Source organism: Ascaphus truei, chromosome 3 (genome assembly GCF_040206685.1).
Source record: "Ascaphus truei isolate aAscTru1 chromosome 3, aAscTru1.hap1, whole genome shotgun sequence".
Lineage (NCBI taxonomy): Eukaryota > Metazoa > Chordata > Amphibia > Anura > Ascaphidae > Ascaphus > Ascaphus truei.
Window position 1 is genome coordinate 120,632,177 of NC_134485.1, and position 16,834 is coordinate 120,649,010.

Sequence of the window (16,834 nt, forward strand, 5' to 3'; positions counted from 1 at the left end):
CCCATAGATCCCCTGTATTCTGTTAGAGCCGCGTGCGCCGTCACTCACACCAAGGCTGCGGCCCCAAGGCCCAGATCCACAAAGGTCCACTAACTCAGGGCTCATAACGTCATGTTATCCCAGATCAGTAACAGACATTATGTTCCCTGCGGTTAACCCCAATCCACAAAGCTAATGATAAGCAACAACAACGATCATTAGTTCTCATCAACGAACACCTCTTTTGCATAACATTATGTGTTATGTTAAGAATGTCATTATATGAATCAAAAATGCTCTTCTTACGACAATGCTTTCCTTGACTTGTATTTTACCTTTGTACGAAGCATTTCTGAAATATAATGTAAATCTCCCTGGCTTGGTTCTGTGGCTTTACCTAGCAACCTCTATGCAGTATGAAGAACCATGTTTACTGGCAACTCATTGCTGCAATGTTACAAACATGGCCAATAGTGGGTGTTCTGGTGTTTAAAGATACACCCTAAGGCTGAGTCCATGGTCAGCGCTTATCCGCTGACCCACGCTGAGGCGCGCTGACGCTTGTCAGTGAGCCCCTGCAGCCGCAATGAGAGCGGCTTTAGCAGGGGCTAGCGCACGCTTCCGCAGGCGTGCGGAAGCATAGCAGACCAACATTTTTTCGTTTGAGCGCTCACGGGAGCCGTGGTCCGGTCACGTGAGCGGTTCGCCCAATGAGGGTGAACCAGCTCCGTGACGTCACTGGCCCGCCCCCTGACACGCCCCCGGACGGCGCGCGAACTAAGGCCAGGGAAAGCACCCGCTTTTCCTCAGCCTCCGCGCGTCTCCACACACTGAAGTCTGTATGGACTCAGCCTAAGAAAGCACCACATTAAAAAAAAAACACACATTCACTATATCAATGCATTTATATAATCCAGTCTTACCTATCTGTATTTTCTGGGTTTGTAGGGGCATAATCCCATAGCATTTCTTCTGCAGCTATAAAGTAATCCCAGTTTTTAATGTATCTTTTCTGAAGTGCTAATTTATGTTTAGAGGTTTCTTGGTGTTTACACGATTGCACGTTGAGATAACTATGCATACCAGCTGGGAATCGAAAAAGAATAAAAATAACTTGATATTAGAGAAAGTGAAACACCAATACATACGTTTGTGTTACCCCTTCATTGGTAAACTTTGATTTACAATTTTGTGTAGAAAAATCAACACATGGCAAACAGCGGCAGACTTACCTTTTTGCCGGTCCCGAAGGCTCAGAATGAAGCCTAATCGTTGGTGAAATGCGTTGAGTGGGAGTAAGCTGTTGGCAGGACACTCACAGACACGTTCCTAAGCTGTGGACCGAAACTGGATGTGACGTGGCTAAGACTGGAAGTGACATAGCGGAGACTAGGATCGATACCAGCGAGGAAGCTACCAGCTGGGGAGGACTCCCTAGACGAGCGGTGTTATGGAGGGGATGGAGGCGCTGGGCGGTTCATCTCACAACATCAATATTAATGTGATGCCTGCCTTTTATAATCGTATCTATTATTCTCTCCTGCATTGAGAGGCATCTCTCCTGAAACATCCTAAAGCCAAGAATTTGCCACTGATTTGGAGTCACACTTTTATTATTCACACGTTGTGAGTAGGCACTCTATATGAGCCAAGGCTCTCATTGGTGCTTCAGGTTGTAACTCTTACATCTGCACTTATATTATTTTTTCTTGTTGTCCTTTTCTTTGGTCCCCCTGTATTGTGTGAAGAAATACATTGCTTTTGGGACCAGTGGAGACAGTCCCTACCAGTGGGTCTGAGCAGGAAGTTGCAACTTTATTATGATATGGTTTTTTATCACTGCACATTTTTTGCACTAGCTCTATATATATATATACACACACACACACACACACACACACACACACACACACACACACACACACACACACACACACACACACACACACACACACACACACACATATATATATATAAAACAAATGGGGCAGCCGGCACTCCCAATACCATAAATAGTTTGCGGTGCATGTCCTATACCAATAGTAAGAGAAAAGTAATCCACTCCAGCAGGAGCAGACACAAGACAGCACTCAAAGGTACTGTTGCGGCTGCCTTTATTCTACAACTTACCCGGATAAATGACGCAATTTTCGCCAGGTTCGTAGCAGTGCTCCGGTTTGCGACATTTCATACATATCCCTCACAGTATGTAGCAACCCGGAGTCTTATGGAACCTACTGTAGGATGTTATGCTCTAAAATTGTTATTGCCAATTGGGCACTAACATTCTGAAATGCCGACTGATTTGAATTTGATTTTCTGTGCGTTAGTGCATAACCCCCTTAGAGACATTGACATTTCCCCGATTGGGGCAGCTTTCCCCCGGGGCATAGCCTTATGGGGGTGGCACAGAAATCCACCCTGATGATGTGTTGCAGCACTACATTGATTAACCTCTTCTGCCTGACATCAGGTGGAGGATCTATTGTGTGTCTGTGTGTCAGTATGCTGTGTGTCAGTATCTGTCAGTGTACTGTGCTGTGTGTAAGTCAGTGTGCGGTACTGTGTTTTAGTCAGTGTGGTGTGTCAGTGTGCTGTGTGTTAATGTCTGTCAGTGTGCCGCGTGTCAGTGTGCTGTGTGCGGTGCTGTGCTGTGTGTGAGTCAGTCAGTGTGTCGTACTGTGTTTTAGTCAGTGCTGTGTGTCAGTGTGCTGTGTGTCAGTGTGCTGTGTGGTGTGTGGTATGTGCTGTGCTGTGTGTCAGTGTACGTCAGTGGGCTGTGCTGTGTGTCAGTAAGTGTACTACGTATCAGTGTGGTGTGTGTTAGTGTGCTGTGTTAGTGTCCATCGGTGTGCTGTGTCAATGGCTGTAAGTGTGCTGTGTGTGGGAGGGGCGCAGTTTGGAGGAACTTGCACCAGCCGCAAAACTCCTAGTTCTGTCTCTGCATACAGATAATGAAGATTTAATTAATATTTTTAGGTGACTGTGCCTTGATTTTTTTAAGTACTGTACTGTTTGTGTGACCAGCCAGTCTGGACACAGGAATTAATGTGTGCAATGCAGTCCATTGTAAACTGACAACCAGTGCCAGATAAAGGGGTGGGCTGGTTGGGCACTTTCCCGGGGATCCAACTGAATAGGGGTGCTGCGTGTTCGAACCTAGGCGCCATCTTTAAATGTCTGAGTCCTGCGCAGCCTCGTCAATGTCAAAGGACATTTAAAGATGACGTGTCAGAGTGGCAGGCAGCAGCAAGGGACATTGACCAGGGAACTCGGCCACGTGGGACATTGACAGAGCGGTGTGACTGAGCAACCTTGTCAATGTCCCTTGCTGCCGCCACCACCGACGCTCCAAGTACTGTGCCTGCCGCTCCGGCACGCCATCTTCAAATGTCCCTCGACACTGTCGAGGCTGCGTAGGACTTGGACATTTAAAGATGGTTCGGTGCGTGCGCACTTACCTTTTTCTCGCCTCCTTTTTCAGCGTCCCGACATCACGTGGTGACGCTTTTCCAGTACAGTACGTCTGAGGTGTTGCATTGTTATGGCATTGCGTCGCCACATTGCGGTGTCATTTGATGTTGCGATGCTGCAGGCGGAGGGTCAACCTGCCTGGGGAATGCTACTCTCTCGGTCTGGCACTGCTGACATCACAGTGCATTACTACGCCTGTGTGAGCTACTGCACTGAGTTTCAGGAGAGACCTTGCTTCCGGCAGGAGTTGGGGAACAGGGCTGTGAAAAGTGGGACAGCCAGTACTGCTGTCCAGGACCCGGTGGGTTTAGAGGCCTGGCCTTCTTCTGCACTCAATATCTGTGACAGCACAGAGAGGGAAATCTCTTTCTCTGTACCCGTATTCAGGAGGTGGAGCTTCAGTAACGGGGGTTGAACTTTGGTCAGAGTAGTGGGCTAGAGCATGTGCCGGTGATCAGCTGATATAGTTGAGAGGGAAGGACCAGTTATGGGGGAGAAAGTCATGCTGGGGGTGGCGGGGAGGATGAGAGAGAAAAACATGTGGGTGGGGGAGGGGGGGGGAGGAGGGGAGAGAAAATCATGCTGGCGAGTGGAGGGGAGGAGAAAGACATACTGGGGGAAGAAAGGCATGCTGGGAGAGAGGACAGAGCAAGACATACTGGAGGGAGAGAGGAGAGCAAGACATACTGGAGGGAGAGAGAAAGACATGCTGGGAGAGAGGAGAGAGCAAGACATACTGGAGGGAGAGAGATAGAGACATACAGGAGGGAGAGAGAAAGACATGCTGGGAGAGAGGAGAGAGCAATACATACTGGAGGGAGAGAGAAAGATATGCTGGGGAGGAGAGAGAAAGGCATGTGGGAAGGAGAGACTATATATACATAGTTTAGAATACACACACACCGCAAATATACCTTTCCAGCTTCTAAATGTACAGTAGCACTGTTTTTCCACTTTACTATGGCATTTGCTTTACAATATTTGTATGCTTCTGTGGTTTGTTACGTATCATGATTTTCAAGATTAAAAAGACTAGTTTAATAAACATCTGGGTAACATACTTATAGGGTATTTTAATGATTATTACATTATCAGGGTTCTTGCCATGTTTTCAGGATGTTTCAGAGAAATTAAGCTTGTTTAATATTTTAAGATTGCTTACCTTGAAGATGCTTTTCGACTAGAGATGATATTAACCATTTACCGTTTTCGGATACAGTCATATTTGCTGTTGTGGATGCAGTGCCAACAAGGCTAATAACTGAGACTTTATGCTGGTTTTGTTCCAAGGTCTGACCAAAGAAATGAATGGAGAACAACTCTGGTTTGGAGCTCATCCCTATTAAATGCCAGCTAATTGAATCATAAATACAAGCTTCTGCATCTGAAGAAAAAAAATTGAGATCCATCATACCACAATATATGCCTATGCCTAATATGTATTCTGCTTTATATATATATATATATATATATATATATAGATAGATAGATAGATAGATAGATAGATAGATAGATAGATAGATAGATAGATGGCAGAAAATTAATTTGTCATCCACCCAACCAACCTAGTTTTTCTCTGCATAAAACATTGACATTAAATTGTAAAACAATGTATCATATGCTGCACAAAACATATGTAAGAAATATTCCTTATTTGCCATTTCAAACTCAGTCAACAAAAATTTGGCAAGAGAAAATTATGTAACTGGGATATGTTATGGATTAACTGGTTTAGTTTGCAAATAGCAATAGTTATACATATCATGACACATTTCTATGCCATCTTAGAATTCATATCAGCAGGCATGAAATGCCATTTAAATTTGAGAAAGGCCCTTGAGGCCGAAACGTCATACATCATTGGCTCACAATAAATTTTCTAAGCAGAAATCCGCAGTGCCCAGGTTTTTCCTTTCTATATGATGATATACTGTACATTCATAGTCAAGAACACATGGGTATGTATAGTTGTGAACCAATGTATCTGCAGGGATTGTGAGAAATGAGCGTAGATATATCCCCCCCCCCCTATTACCAAAGAATAGGGGTGCACAAGGGTAAATATATAACTTGTAGACAGAAAAAGAGTGAAGAGGTCTGCGCAAATATTGCGTTATCCCTCCACTAAAGTACCTCTTTGAACTGCACTCACCTAAATATTATTACAGTATGCTGTAGTGAGACTAGAATTGTAGAGAAAGCACCACCAGACTTATATTAGTATCCCCTAATCATATATTGTACAATGGATATAGTTTAAAACCAATTTTATTAAACTCAGAAACTAAAATAAAGCGGGTTATAAAACTGATGCACATACAAACATATATAGATGGTATGTTATTTATAGTATAAACACTTTAGGGGTATTATTAACCCCTCTCACCATGAAGCCTCCTTGGAATAGAGAACTGTTCAGGATAGTACAATGAGGAGTGTAGTATCCTCCTAGTGAATCAGCTCTAGTATCTGTGTTACTGCATACTAGTCTCTTCTGGAACGAGACTCTTTGGAGGTGTACATGGGCATAAAAATAAGCATGATAAGCATCCTAAAATGTCTTAAGTATATTTGAACACCTAATGACCTGGTACTCCTATAATATAATAACTCCCCTAATGTGGATGGGAGCTCCCCCTGTATGTACAGATGTTATAATACTAGGGTAGGAATAGGGAGCCTGGTAGCTATATCCTACTAATTTACAAGGATAAGCACCTCAGTTACTCAGACTCTTAGGTAAAGTGTCCATATCGTTGCTACATATGTAGCGTAACTGGATACTCCCCCCACAGGCTATGTGGGAGAAGATCAATGTACAAAGAGACTACGCTACACCGACAGTACCAAGTCTGGTGCTTTCTCTACAATTCTAGTCTCACTATAGCATACTGTAATAATATTTAGGTGAGTGCACTTCAAAAGGGGTACTTTAGTGGAGGGATAACGCAATATTTGCGCAGACCTCTCCACTCTTTTTCTGTCTACAAGGGATTGTGAGACATACAGGTAAATTCCCTGTTCGTGGTGGTAAAACCTATTGTGAGTTTCAAACCTTTTAATAACTTTTCAAAATGTTCTAAATCATAAAGCTGCCAATCGAGACCAATCAGGACCAAAAGCAAAAGTAAGATGGGAAATCAGAGTCTTGCAACTGCAGTTCCTGGAATAGTATTGGTGAAACCTTCATCTAGCAGTGGATGGATGATGAAGATCCATCACAACAGACATGGAGTTACAGTGGGAACTCCTAAAATCAAGAAGAGGCACATCCTCCTTTTATGAGGGATGTGCGTGTTCTACAATTACATCAATCCCCCCCAAAATGTAAAAATAATACTGTTCAATCACATGTATTGCTCTTGTGAAACAGTGAACAGGATCTCCCCTAGAAAATAGGTAAAAAAAGGCACCTACAGTGGTGGTCCTTGTAATGTTCAGTGAAAATCATAAGGAGACATAACCGTTGAAGTAAAAGAATGAACTTGATAAGTACAACACTTTTTAAACCTCAACTACAGTACTTATATAAAACTCCTACCTGGCATTGTTCCATTAATGTAGCCATTTATTGTATACATCACAGATCTGTGTTCTTTTGATGGGACTTTTCGCCAACTTTTGCTTTCATCAAACACTGCAAACATCAGGATATAATCCTTGTCGAAGTGTTTTTGTGTACCTTCATCATTTAAACTTCCTGAAAGAAATAGAAAAGTGTTAAAAAAACAATAGCACCAGTGAATGTGCTATAAGCACTAAGTAAGAGCTCATGCACTGAGGAAAACATATTTAAGCTGAAACTACACAAATTAATTAAAGTATTACACTCAAGAAACCCTAGTAACCCTAGATTTTACGAACATACTATGAAAGAACTGAGGTGAGATTGCACAAGAATGCTATCCTCAAAATGTGGCTTGTTTGGGGTTCCCTGTGGATACGGTTAAAACCTACTGTAAAAAAACAAATAGTATACAGTAACACAGGGGTGTTCAAACTTCTTCCTCTGTGCTCCCTCCCTCCTTATCCTGTCTCTGGCGTTTCTGATGTCATGATCCAGCAGCGTCATTTGATGATTTACCATGGGAACGCATCACCAGAAGCTGCTTGAGACAAGGTAAGAGACCTTACAGAGGCCTCGCGCTCTCCCTGGCATTTAATTTAAATGCTTTGGTGAAGAGTGCGTGGCCTCTGTAAGCCTCATGTCCCCCCCAGAAAATCTCGCCCTCCCCAGGGGGTCGCACTCCCCAGTTTACGCGCCCCTACTTCAACACATTCTAGTACTGATGCAGTGGCCGTTATTCGAAAACACATCACAGCGCCGATTTTGAGTTCTCTGCTGTTCCCCACGCAGCATGAACGCGGCCAATCGCCCCAGGCACCCGCGCTTATCGCAGATGTTTTGTTTGAATTTCATGGATTCTGTTTCTTCGTTTGCAATAAAATGGATGAATTGTAATGTGTACAGTACTGTGCTACTGTGCTACTGTGGCAATTTCATGTTTTTAAAAGCCAGAACACTAACATTCATTTTTCTGCTCTCGCCGCACTCGCATCTTAGTGCGGGGAGGCTGGAATTCATCCCGCGGTTTCAAATCGGGATTCCGAAGTACATGATGCGTGAAGTGTTCGAATAACGGCCGCTGCATCAGTACCTTTTGGAGCCATGTATCAAGCCAAAATAAACTTTCATCTGTTCATTTCACTGCAACAAATTATTTTACATTCACACTTTACATCTGAAACAGCCATGAGCAATGCGTAAAAAGGGATGCGCTTCTCTTTTAGGAGATGGATACATAACAATGTTTATTATCTTCTGTAATCCCTTAAAGACATTATCAGTCTACATAATAAAAAAGTGGTACAAGTTTAAAGTAACACCAGATTTAAAAATGCAATAAATCCTATTGGTTTAAATGGACTCTGTGCATCAACATATAACAGCTCTTAGCTCTTCTCTCTAGAGATGGGCATATCCATCCAAATCTGTTTCCCGGATTTTCGTTGATGTAACCCTCCAAAATCTGTTTCGGGGTGTAAAAACCGCCACCGGATTTGGGCGGTTTCAATCTCCGCGCATTAATCAAAATACGCCATTAGATACAACCCATGGACGGATTTGTAGAATCCAATCCACAGATTCAGCAATCCGTTGTCGGTTTCTTAAGAATCTGCTAACGGATTGGATTCTACAAATCTGTCCCCGGGTTGCGGAATCCCCGGAGTGTATTGATAATAGTAATAAAAAAAAATGCAAAATGCGTATCGCCCTTTTTGACATTGATATGCTGAAATCCATGAACCAAAGGAACCAGACGGTCCGTGTGGATCTAAATTCTCCCAAAAAATCTCTACTTCTCTACTCCTTCACAATACTATTTAAAAATATATATAATAATTATTACTGTATGCTCATTTGCATGTCTTAGACAGGTCTGCAACCCCGACTTTCACCATTATAACCCAGCACACAGCACTTCCACTGCAGCAAGGGATTCTGGGAAATGACATGCAAATGAGCACACAGTGCCACCCTTTGTCTCAAGCTCACATTACATGAACAACCCTTAGCCAATGCATGCTGCTTTAAACACAGCTTTTAAACATAGCTTGGGATGAAATGCAAAGCTAGTAAACCCACTCACAGACTGACTGTTTCGACCTTGTGGGTCTCTTCAGTGTGAGGTTGGTTGTACTGGCTCTGCTGGTTTGAGACTGAGAGCAGGTCTTCACCACAAATTATTAAGGTTATGGTGGGTAAAAAAAGTGACAAAAACCCTCCACAGTAAAGCATATAGCAAATGGAAATATTACATATATATAATTCATTAAGGCAAGATACAAATTAAAAGGTAAAATACACATTTGAATTAACATGCTTTGAATGCAAACCTTTTTTACATATAAGCAATGCACCAATCAGACCAGAGTTAAAATCTTGCACCATGTTTTCATGAGAGTAATAAGTATACGTAAGGCAGAATGGGTCAGCTTCCTTGGGTCCTATGTCTTCAGTAATTTCCCACTTATAGATGTAAACTTGGCCTGGAAGAACAGAGTCATCCATCTTCTCTGAAGGAAATGTATTGTCTGTATAATTAGATCCTATAAAAGAATACAATAAATAACTGAAATTAGGTACACACAATCTATGTTTCTAAAATTGTGTAATTCAGTGGTGTACTGTAGAAGAATCTTAGAGACTAGAAACAAACTGTCCAGTACATTAAGCTAATACTTATAACATAATGGCTAAATTATACTCAATAAATTCTCTTTCCCATGTCACCACAATTATCTTTCCCGTGTTTATGTTTATGTAATATACAATCATTTTTATATTATTGCAAACTTCAAAGTTAGAAAAAAGGTCTGAGTTCATGTGCATAATGTAAAATACTTGTGTATCCTTAATTAAGCTTAAATTAAACTGTGTTTTATAATGCATATTAGTTTTACTTTAAATTAAAACTAAATAGAACTTTTTGTTAAGTTACATATGATTTTGTAATGCGACTAACCCCTCTCACTCCTTAACTGTGAAACCTCACCATTCAGTTTTTTTTATACATATATAAGACAGAAAGCCCAGTTTGTGCTTGTTCCGAATTTGTGAATATGAAATGAAGGTATCAAAAGAAAAACAAAACATTTTAAAGCAGTGTTCAAATCCTTTTTACATTTATGAAAACACAGATGACAAAGGTGACATTTCAGGGTCTGGATGGGTGTGACGCCACCTTCAGGTAAGTCATGATTAACGACACCAAGTGGTCAAAGAATACCACAAAAAGAAACCCCAATGATTTGCACTCTACCTTAAATAATGGTAGTAATAATAAAGAAACTTATTGTTCTAATGATTTTATACGAGCATCACAACAGGGGTAAAAACCAAAACAACAACATTTTATTTAACTCTTCTAAGTGCATAATTAAATAAAATTGTATTGTTTTGGTTTTTCCCCCCCCCCCCCCCCTGTATTGCTCGTATAAAATCATTAGAACAATAAGGTTCTTTATTATTACTACCATTATTTAAGGTAGAGTGCAAATCATTGGGGTTTCTTTTTGTGGTATTCTTTGACCACTTGGTGTCGCTGTTGTACATTCCCCATGCACCCCTTACACATTCTTATTTTGGAGTACAGTATTAAGGTAGAGCACTTGGTCCCCATTTGTTTTCAAGACATGATTAACGCCATGTTATTTGAAGCTAATGCAAAGTAGTGCTACCTTAATATGGCATTAAGCCTATGCGAATGTGATAAACAACAGCCATTGTTGTTGCACATGATTAGCTTTGTCGATTATACGTTATCCTCAGCGGAAAACAACAGCCCGTTACTGATTTTGATTACGTCTTTATAAGCCCTGAGTTTATGGACCTCTGTGATCTGGGCCTCAGCTCACCATCAGATGTTAATACAGATGTCAGGTTGAGGGACCCTGTGATCCCCTTCTCCTTCATCATTTAAAAATGTATATTTTAGCATGTTTCTGGAATCATGGTAACAATTGTATGATATAGGGAGAAGGAGTGGCTCAGTGAGTAAAGACAATGACTGACACTGAGATTGATTGGAGCCTGGTTCAATTCCCAGTGTTGGCTCCTTGTGACCTTGGGCAAGTCACTTTATCTCCCTGTGCCGCAGGCACCAAAAACATAGATTGTAAGCTCCACAGGGTGGGAACCTGTGTCTGCAAAATGTCTCTGTAAAGTGCTACGTAAAACTAGCAGCGCTATACAAGAACATGTTATTATTATTATTATTATTATTATTATATACCATCTGCACAGTAAACATTAACACTTATTTTTTTATATCTACAAATTTCTATTTTCTGCTTACATTATTACATTTTTAGTATAAACCATCATTTGATTTGACTTTACTGCTGCTACACAATCTCTATGTAATGTAACATTTTTAACGATACATGCTTTTTAAAAATGTTACTTTTGTTGATAAATACCCTTTTCCATTCTTGCTTAATAATTTTCAGTGTGAAGCTGTTGTGGTAGCAACACATTTACTTAAAGCTGTTACCATGATTGTTCAACTTCAGATAAATATGTATTGACCTATACGTATCTGTTCGACATTGTTTCATAGAACATTTCATGACAGAATCCATTAGCTACTTTTAAAGTGCAATACAAATGCTTTCTTTTAGATGTTATCTGCACTACTGTTTTCTTTCTCTAGAGAGGGTAAAGAAGTCCATTTCCATATATCAGACAAGAAAGAAGAAGCAAAGAGAAGTGGCGCAAGAGAAGGTCAGGAGGAATGCAGAAGTGGGTAACACATTGGGAAACTGGAGCAAATGAGAGCAATGAGGAGGAACAGTATGTGTACAGTATGCCATGTTACCTTTTTTAGACATGTGGTCGGTGAGATATGACACAATGTGGTTCTCCTCTCTCTATTGAATGGATTTCAAAACAACAAACTTAATAGCTTCCTAAACAGTATTTTTCACACTGTTTGGACTAGTAAGTACTCTTTAATGAATGCAGCGAGAAAAGTTCAGTGAGCTAATGAATTTAGCTTCTTGGACTTAATTCTTAAGAAACTGTGTTTCCATATAATCTCAAAAAGAACCAGTATAATTTTCAGCAGCTTTGTAAAAACAATAAAACAAAACAAGGTATTAATCTGTAGAATGAAATTGGAGGAATGTACTGTAACAGCAGGTATTATTGGGAATTTCATGGATGACAAGAATAAACATGGCATGGAGCACATTTTCCATGATACGTCAAAGCAAAGTATTTGACCATAGCAGTCTCCTGTGTTCACTTATGATTAGGAAACATGGATTTTGAATATGAAGATTAATAGACTAACAGAAAAAAATAAACACTGGGTTCTGGGGGAAAACGAAAAGTCTATGCAATTATTGGCAGATACAATTTACAATGCACAGCGAAGGGATCACTTCATAAACAACACCAATGTTTAGTTAGAAAAAAAATAGAACAAATCGTAACAATAATCAAAACAAAGAGTAGCCTTTTCTAAAATGTTTGTAGATCCTGTGCTAATCAAAAGCAAAGTATACCACAATTAGAATACAAAAACAGTAACTAGCACAAAAATAAATTAATTCTTACTGACATTCCCTATTCTAAGTCAATTTTTGCAGACCAATCTTGCCAGGTTTCAACTTGCTCATATCATCGCCTCAACATTCCAACCAATAAAGAACATCTTGACTGTTACAAATGGAAAAGGAGAAAGATGTTTGGTCACACTTACTAATTGGTGCTACTTTACATGACACCTTCCCACCTATTCAAATGAATGGGCTGTAAGGTCTTCAGGTGCAAGAATGTGTCTTATGGACACTACATTTCTAATATATGTCTACTGCTTTCCAAATTTGGCCCTAAGCCTTGAAAATTATTATTGAAGCAAACCATGTAATGTTCAAACAAATCAAATAATCATGGAAACAAATCATTTTTTTTATTGCTCAAAAATCAAAAGTAAGTGATCCAAGTGCAAATTAAAGAAAATATTGAGGATATTTGAAATGGTGGTTTAACATAATGAAAGTGTTCCCTGAAGACAAAATAAAAACCCCTGTATAGCATTTTTAGGAACCACATATTGCCTCCATTTATTGCTTTTTACTGATGCTGGTTAATAGATGGCTTTGTGTTGACAAATGCACAACACCTGGAGCGAAAAGTTCCCTTGTCAATTTATGGTATTGATCTTAGGTATACCATTTGAAATCCATGGCATAATTTGAAGCCTTTATCTGTTGCAGCCCAAAATTAATTGTGCACTGCACAGGGCTCCAGTAGAAAGCTATAGCAGGAGTTGCCTATGGGAGAGGTTAGTGAGCAGTGATTGGGTTCCTGACCATTGGAAAACTCTGGGTAAAGCCCACGCCTTAAATAAAGAATACTACTCTAAATTGTCTATCCAGACATGTGTTTCATCCCACTATGTTTCAGTAATGCCCTTTCCCCCCACTCCAGACTTATGGCTTTTAGGTGCCCATTGCTCAAGTGTGGAGAGTGATCATTTTTGCATATATGATTCTTAATCACCACAAGCTGAGTACAGTAATTTAATTAGGTTGGAAATCTATAAGTAGAGAGGGAGATTAATTTACATACAGGAGTTTCTCCCTCTCTTTCTCTTAATCTCTCACTCGCTCCCTCAACATATCACATCAAACAGAACACATGAGAAAACTGCATGCAAATAAGATATTTTTAGTAGCTATAGTTTACAAAAGAAGTATCCAGGCACTCCAGTGGTCTTGGTGAAGAAAATAAATGTTTATAAGCACAGGATTGACGTTTCGGTCCAACCATGGACCTTTGTCAATACAAAGTTCCAAGGTTGGACTGAAATGTTGATACTGTCCTAATAAGCATTTATTTTCTTCACCAAGACCACTGGAGTGCCTTGATACTTCTTTTGTTTGCTACATACAAGTTTCCTTCCTGGCTGCTTAATTTTGTGTGTATCTGTGAAAGAACTATAGTACCATGAGTGCTTCTAACTTTGCACATAGTAGCTATAATTTTACATGGATTTCCAGATTTTCTCACTCTTTAACATCTGAGCTCTGCCTGACTTACTGAACAAAAAGTCGCGCTGTAGTGCAGCAATGTTATGTTATAGGAGGGGACTCTTCAAAAGCATCTCCAAAATTATTGAAAGACTTAATGTTATAAATGATGTATTAAATAAGATACAGTACTAGCATGACAGGAAACATGTTTTTGGTATGAAGTGTTAGTAACATGTAGCTTAACAGTAAAATACATGTTTTCTTTTTTGTTTCAGTGGCAATGGAAGCCAAACATAGTGCATAATGCAATCCCAGAAAGTCGACCAGTTGAATTTATTAGGGGCCTTTGAATGGGGAATGTGTTTGTGAATTAAGTGTTTTCTTTACCCTTATCCCTCCCTATCCCTGTCAGAGAACCAATAAAGTTAACGTCTGTACAAGCACTTGCTGATCACACAGTGACATCACACAAAAGGGAGAAGCCAGAGAAATTAAACCTCTCCCAAGTCTAACTTTAAAAAATAATAAATCACCCAGGTGAGACCCCTTAAACAAGTCACTAAAATTAGCTCACTTTAATTGGGTTGGCCCTTTAAAAGAAACTCAGAGTATTGTTATAAACCATCTACTGGACTAGGTCTTATATGATTCTTATCACTGGGGCTCGGACTAGAAAACTGATTTCTCTTCCAGGTGGGAAGTTTCTAATTGTATAGGAGGAGGTGTTGTACAATACTACTGGTTCACTGAAGGACTGGGTGATCAAATCACCTTTAACATATATTGTTTGTGGATTAATAAAGCAGGAAAGCAATGAGAACGGCAAACTTGTTCAATAACAAGCAACAGCCACCGTGTAGAGGACAGCTTCTTCTAAGGATTCTCTGTAGATTCCCTTATTACTAAAACCTACTGCAACTGTAGAAATCAAACCAAGTCTTTTACATGGTTTGCATGACTTCATATAATGCAGATAAGATGAGACAGTATGTTGGTGGTGGTTAGAAACTGGTGACAAAAAGGACAGGTGGTGTGATGTGAAGGAACTGTCATTGTAGCAAAATGAGGTAGTCCAGGGATTTAAGAGTGAGAAGAGTTCCTGCTATGCACAATTTAAGTTATATGACGACAAACCAACAAATACTTTCATCCAGTTAAGTTTGACTAGCAGGAGACAACCTTCTAGAAAAGGATAATCAAATGTAATATTATTGAGTTCTAAGGAGGAGGACATACCAAAAGCATATTCTTTTGCTGGAGGTCCTTCTAAATGCTGGTCAGAGACCATGCTTAATCCCCGTAGAGAATTCTGGTGGGCCTAGAAGGAGGCACTTTTTAATTTTTTTAAGCAATCACTCTTACGTTATTGAAGAAAGACTAAAAAATGTTTATATTGTGATTAGTGAGACCAGATTTTTGCAGCATATTAGAATCCATTTGAAAAAATCTTAACATTTTTCAAACCGTGAAGGCAAAGCGGACTGGTTGGAAGTACATTGTGAAAGTTGAGGCAAATAATAGAGACGACAATAATAATAATATCCATGCTATTTACATTGTGAGAATAACTCTCCATGTTAAATTTGGACAACAATATAATTCATATCAGGGATTGTATACATAATAAAATATATATAAATGTATCAGAGATCTGCTGTTACCTTCTGCATTTTTCCCATATGCAATGCCTTGCGGATGTATGGTGAGAGGCTTATCAGCCATGTTTTTAAAATGAACCTTCATTGTATCCCCCACTTCTGCACGTAAAGTTGGACCCAAAATACCTAAAAAGAAAATCAGATAAATAATATTAGAATATTAATAATCAAATTTAAATTGTAGTAGACACATTTTATACTGCTGTGGTTTTCTAACAGATTAGCTTTTGAATATCTATATATATATATATTTTTTGTAAAAAAAGAAATTATTTTTTTTCCCCTTTGTTTCAGACCCTCACCTTTGTTTGCTGCACTTAATCATGACTTAATCACGGAGCTATTTATTGTAGATTACCATCTTAAAAACTGGTTCAAAAAGCAGCACCATATTTCACAAAGAGAAAATCCCATTGAATGTTTTTGTAGCTGGGAGACCGATAATCACCTAGTTGGTCACTTGGGCTGCTACATTGTTAATATTTGCACATATGGATGTTAGGCTTTTTATTTTTTTATTTGTATTGTGTTTGTGTAAAATAATGTAACGCTACGTTACCGCCATTTATCGTTTATCGATAGGAGTAACACATATTCCTAAAGGTGATTTGCATTACGATGCCCTTGCATTAAGCAGAAAAATATTGCATCGATAAATATAAGCGGCCGTTAGGCATACTCATACGCAAATCATATGCTAATAAGCGGTTTACCTATGATCACAGAATCACAAACCAATGTTAATATTTGCGCATGGAAATAACGCTATGATAATTAGGTCAAACCAAAATCTGGCGGTACTAACATTCAGACCATGATTATCATTGCGTTATTTCTGGCAATCGTCTACAAACAATTGAATGATTATAGGACTTTATCCTCTCATTGCAAAAAATTATGTGTCATACAAAGATATCTATTATGGATCATATAAATGTCTGAAACGCATCATAAACTACTGTATAGTATGGTTTTTAGTGATTAAAGGGAATGTAGGATATGATTGTGTAACTTAATGTGGCATATACTGTAATCATGACTGTATTAAACATGGGTACACAATTATGTCTATTCATACATACGTCTACAATAATAATTAATAATTAACTTTTAATAATGTGCAGTTAAAATAAATGAAGGAAGGACACTATAAATAACGAAAAAAGTTAAAAAGTGTC

At 39.3% G+C, this 16,834-nt stretch overlaps 1 protein-coding gene across 2 annotated transcripts in view; it reads right to left on the reverse strand.

Annotated features, from left to right (window-relative positions):
- F5 (coagulation factor V) overlaps window positions 1–16,834 on the reverse strand; it is a 228,769-nt gene that overhangs the window by 175,614 nt on the left and 36,321 nt on the right. For both annotated transcript variants that reach the window (XM_075589432.1, XM_075589431.1), the window contains exons 3-7: window positions 15,660–15,782; window positions 9,352–9,564; window positions 6,995–7,153; window positions 4,616–4,837; window positions 903–1,065 (exon numbers count right to left, since the gene is read on the reverse strand). In XM_075589432.1, the coding sequence (XP_075445547.1) occupies window positions 903–1,065; window positions 4,616–4,837; window positions 6,995–7,153; window positions 9,352–9,564; window positions 15,660–15,782 (880 nt within the window). The remainder of the gene's footprint in view (window positions 1–902; window positions 1,066–4,615; window positions 4,838–6,994; window positions 7,154–9,351; window positions 9,565–15,659; window positions 15,783–16,834) is intronic.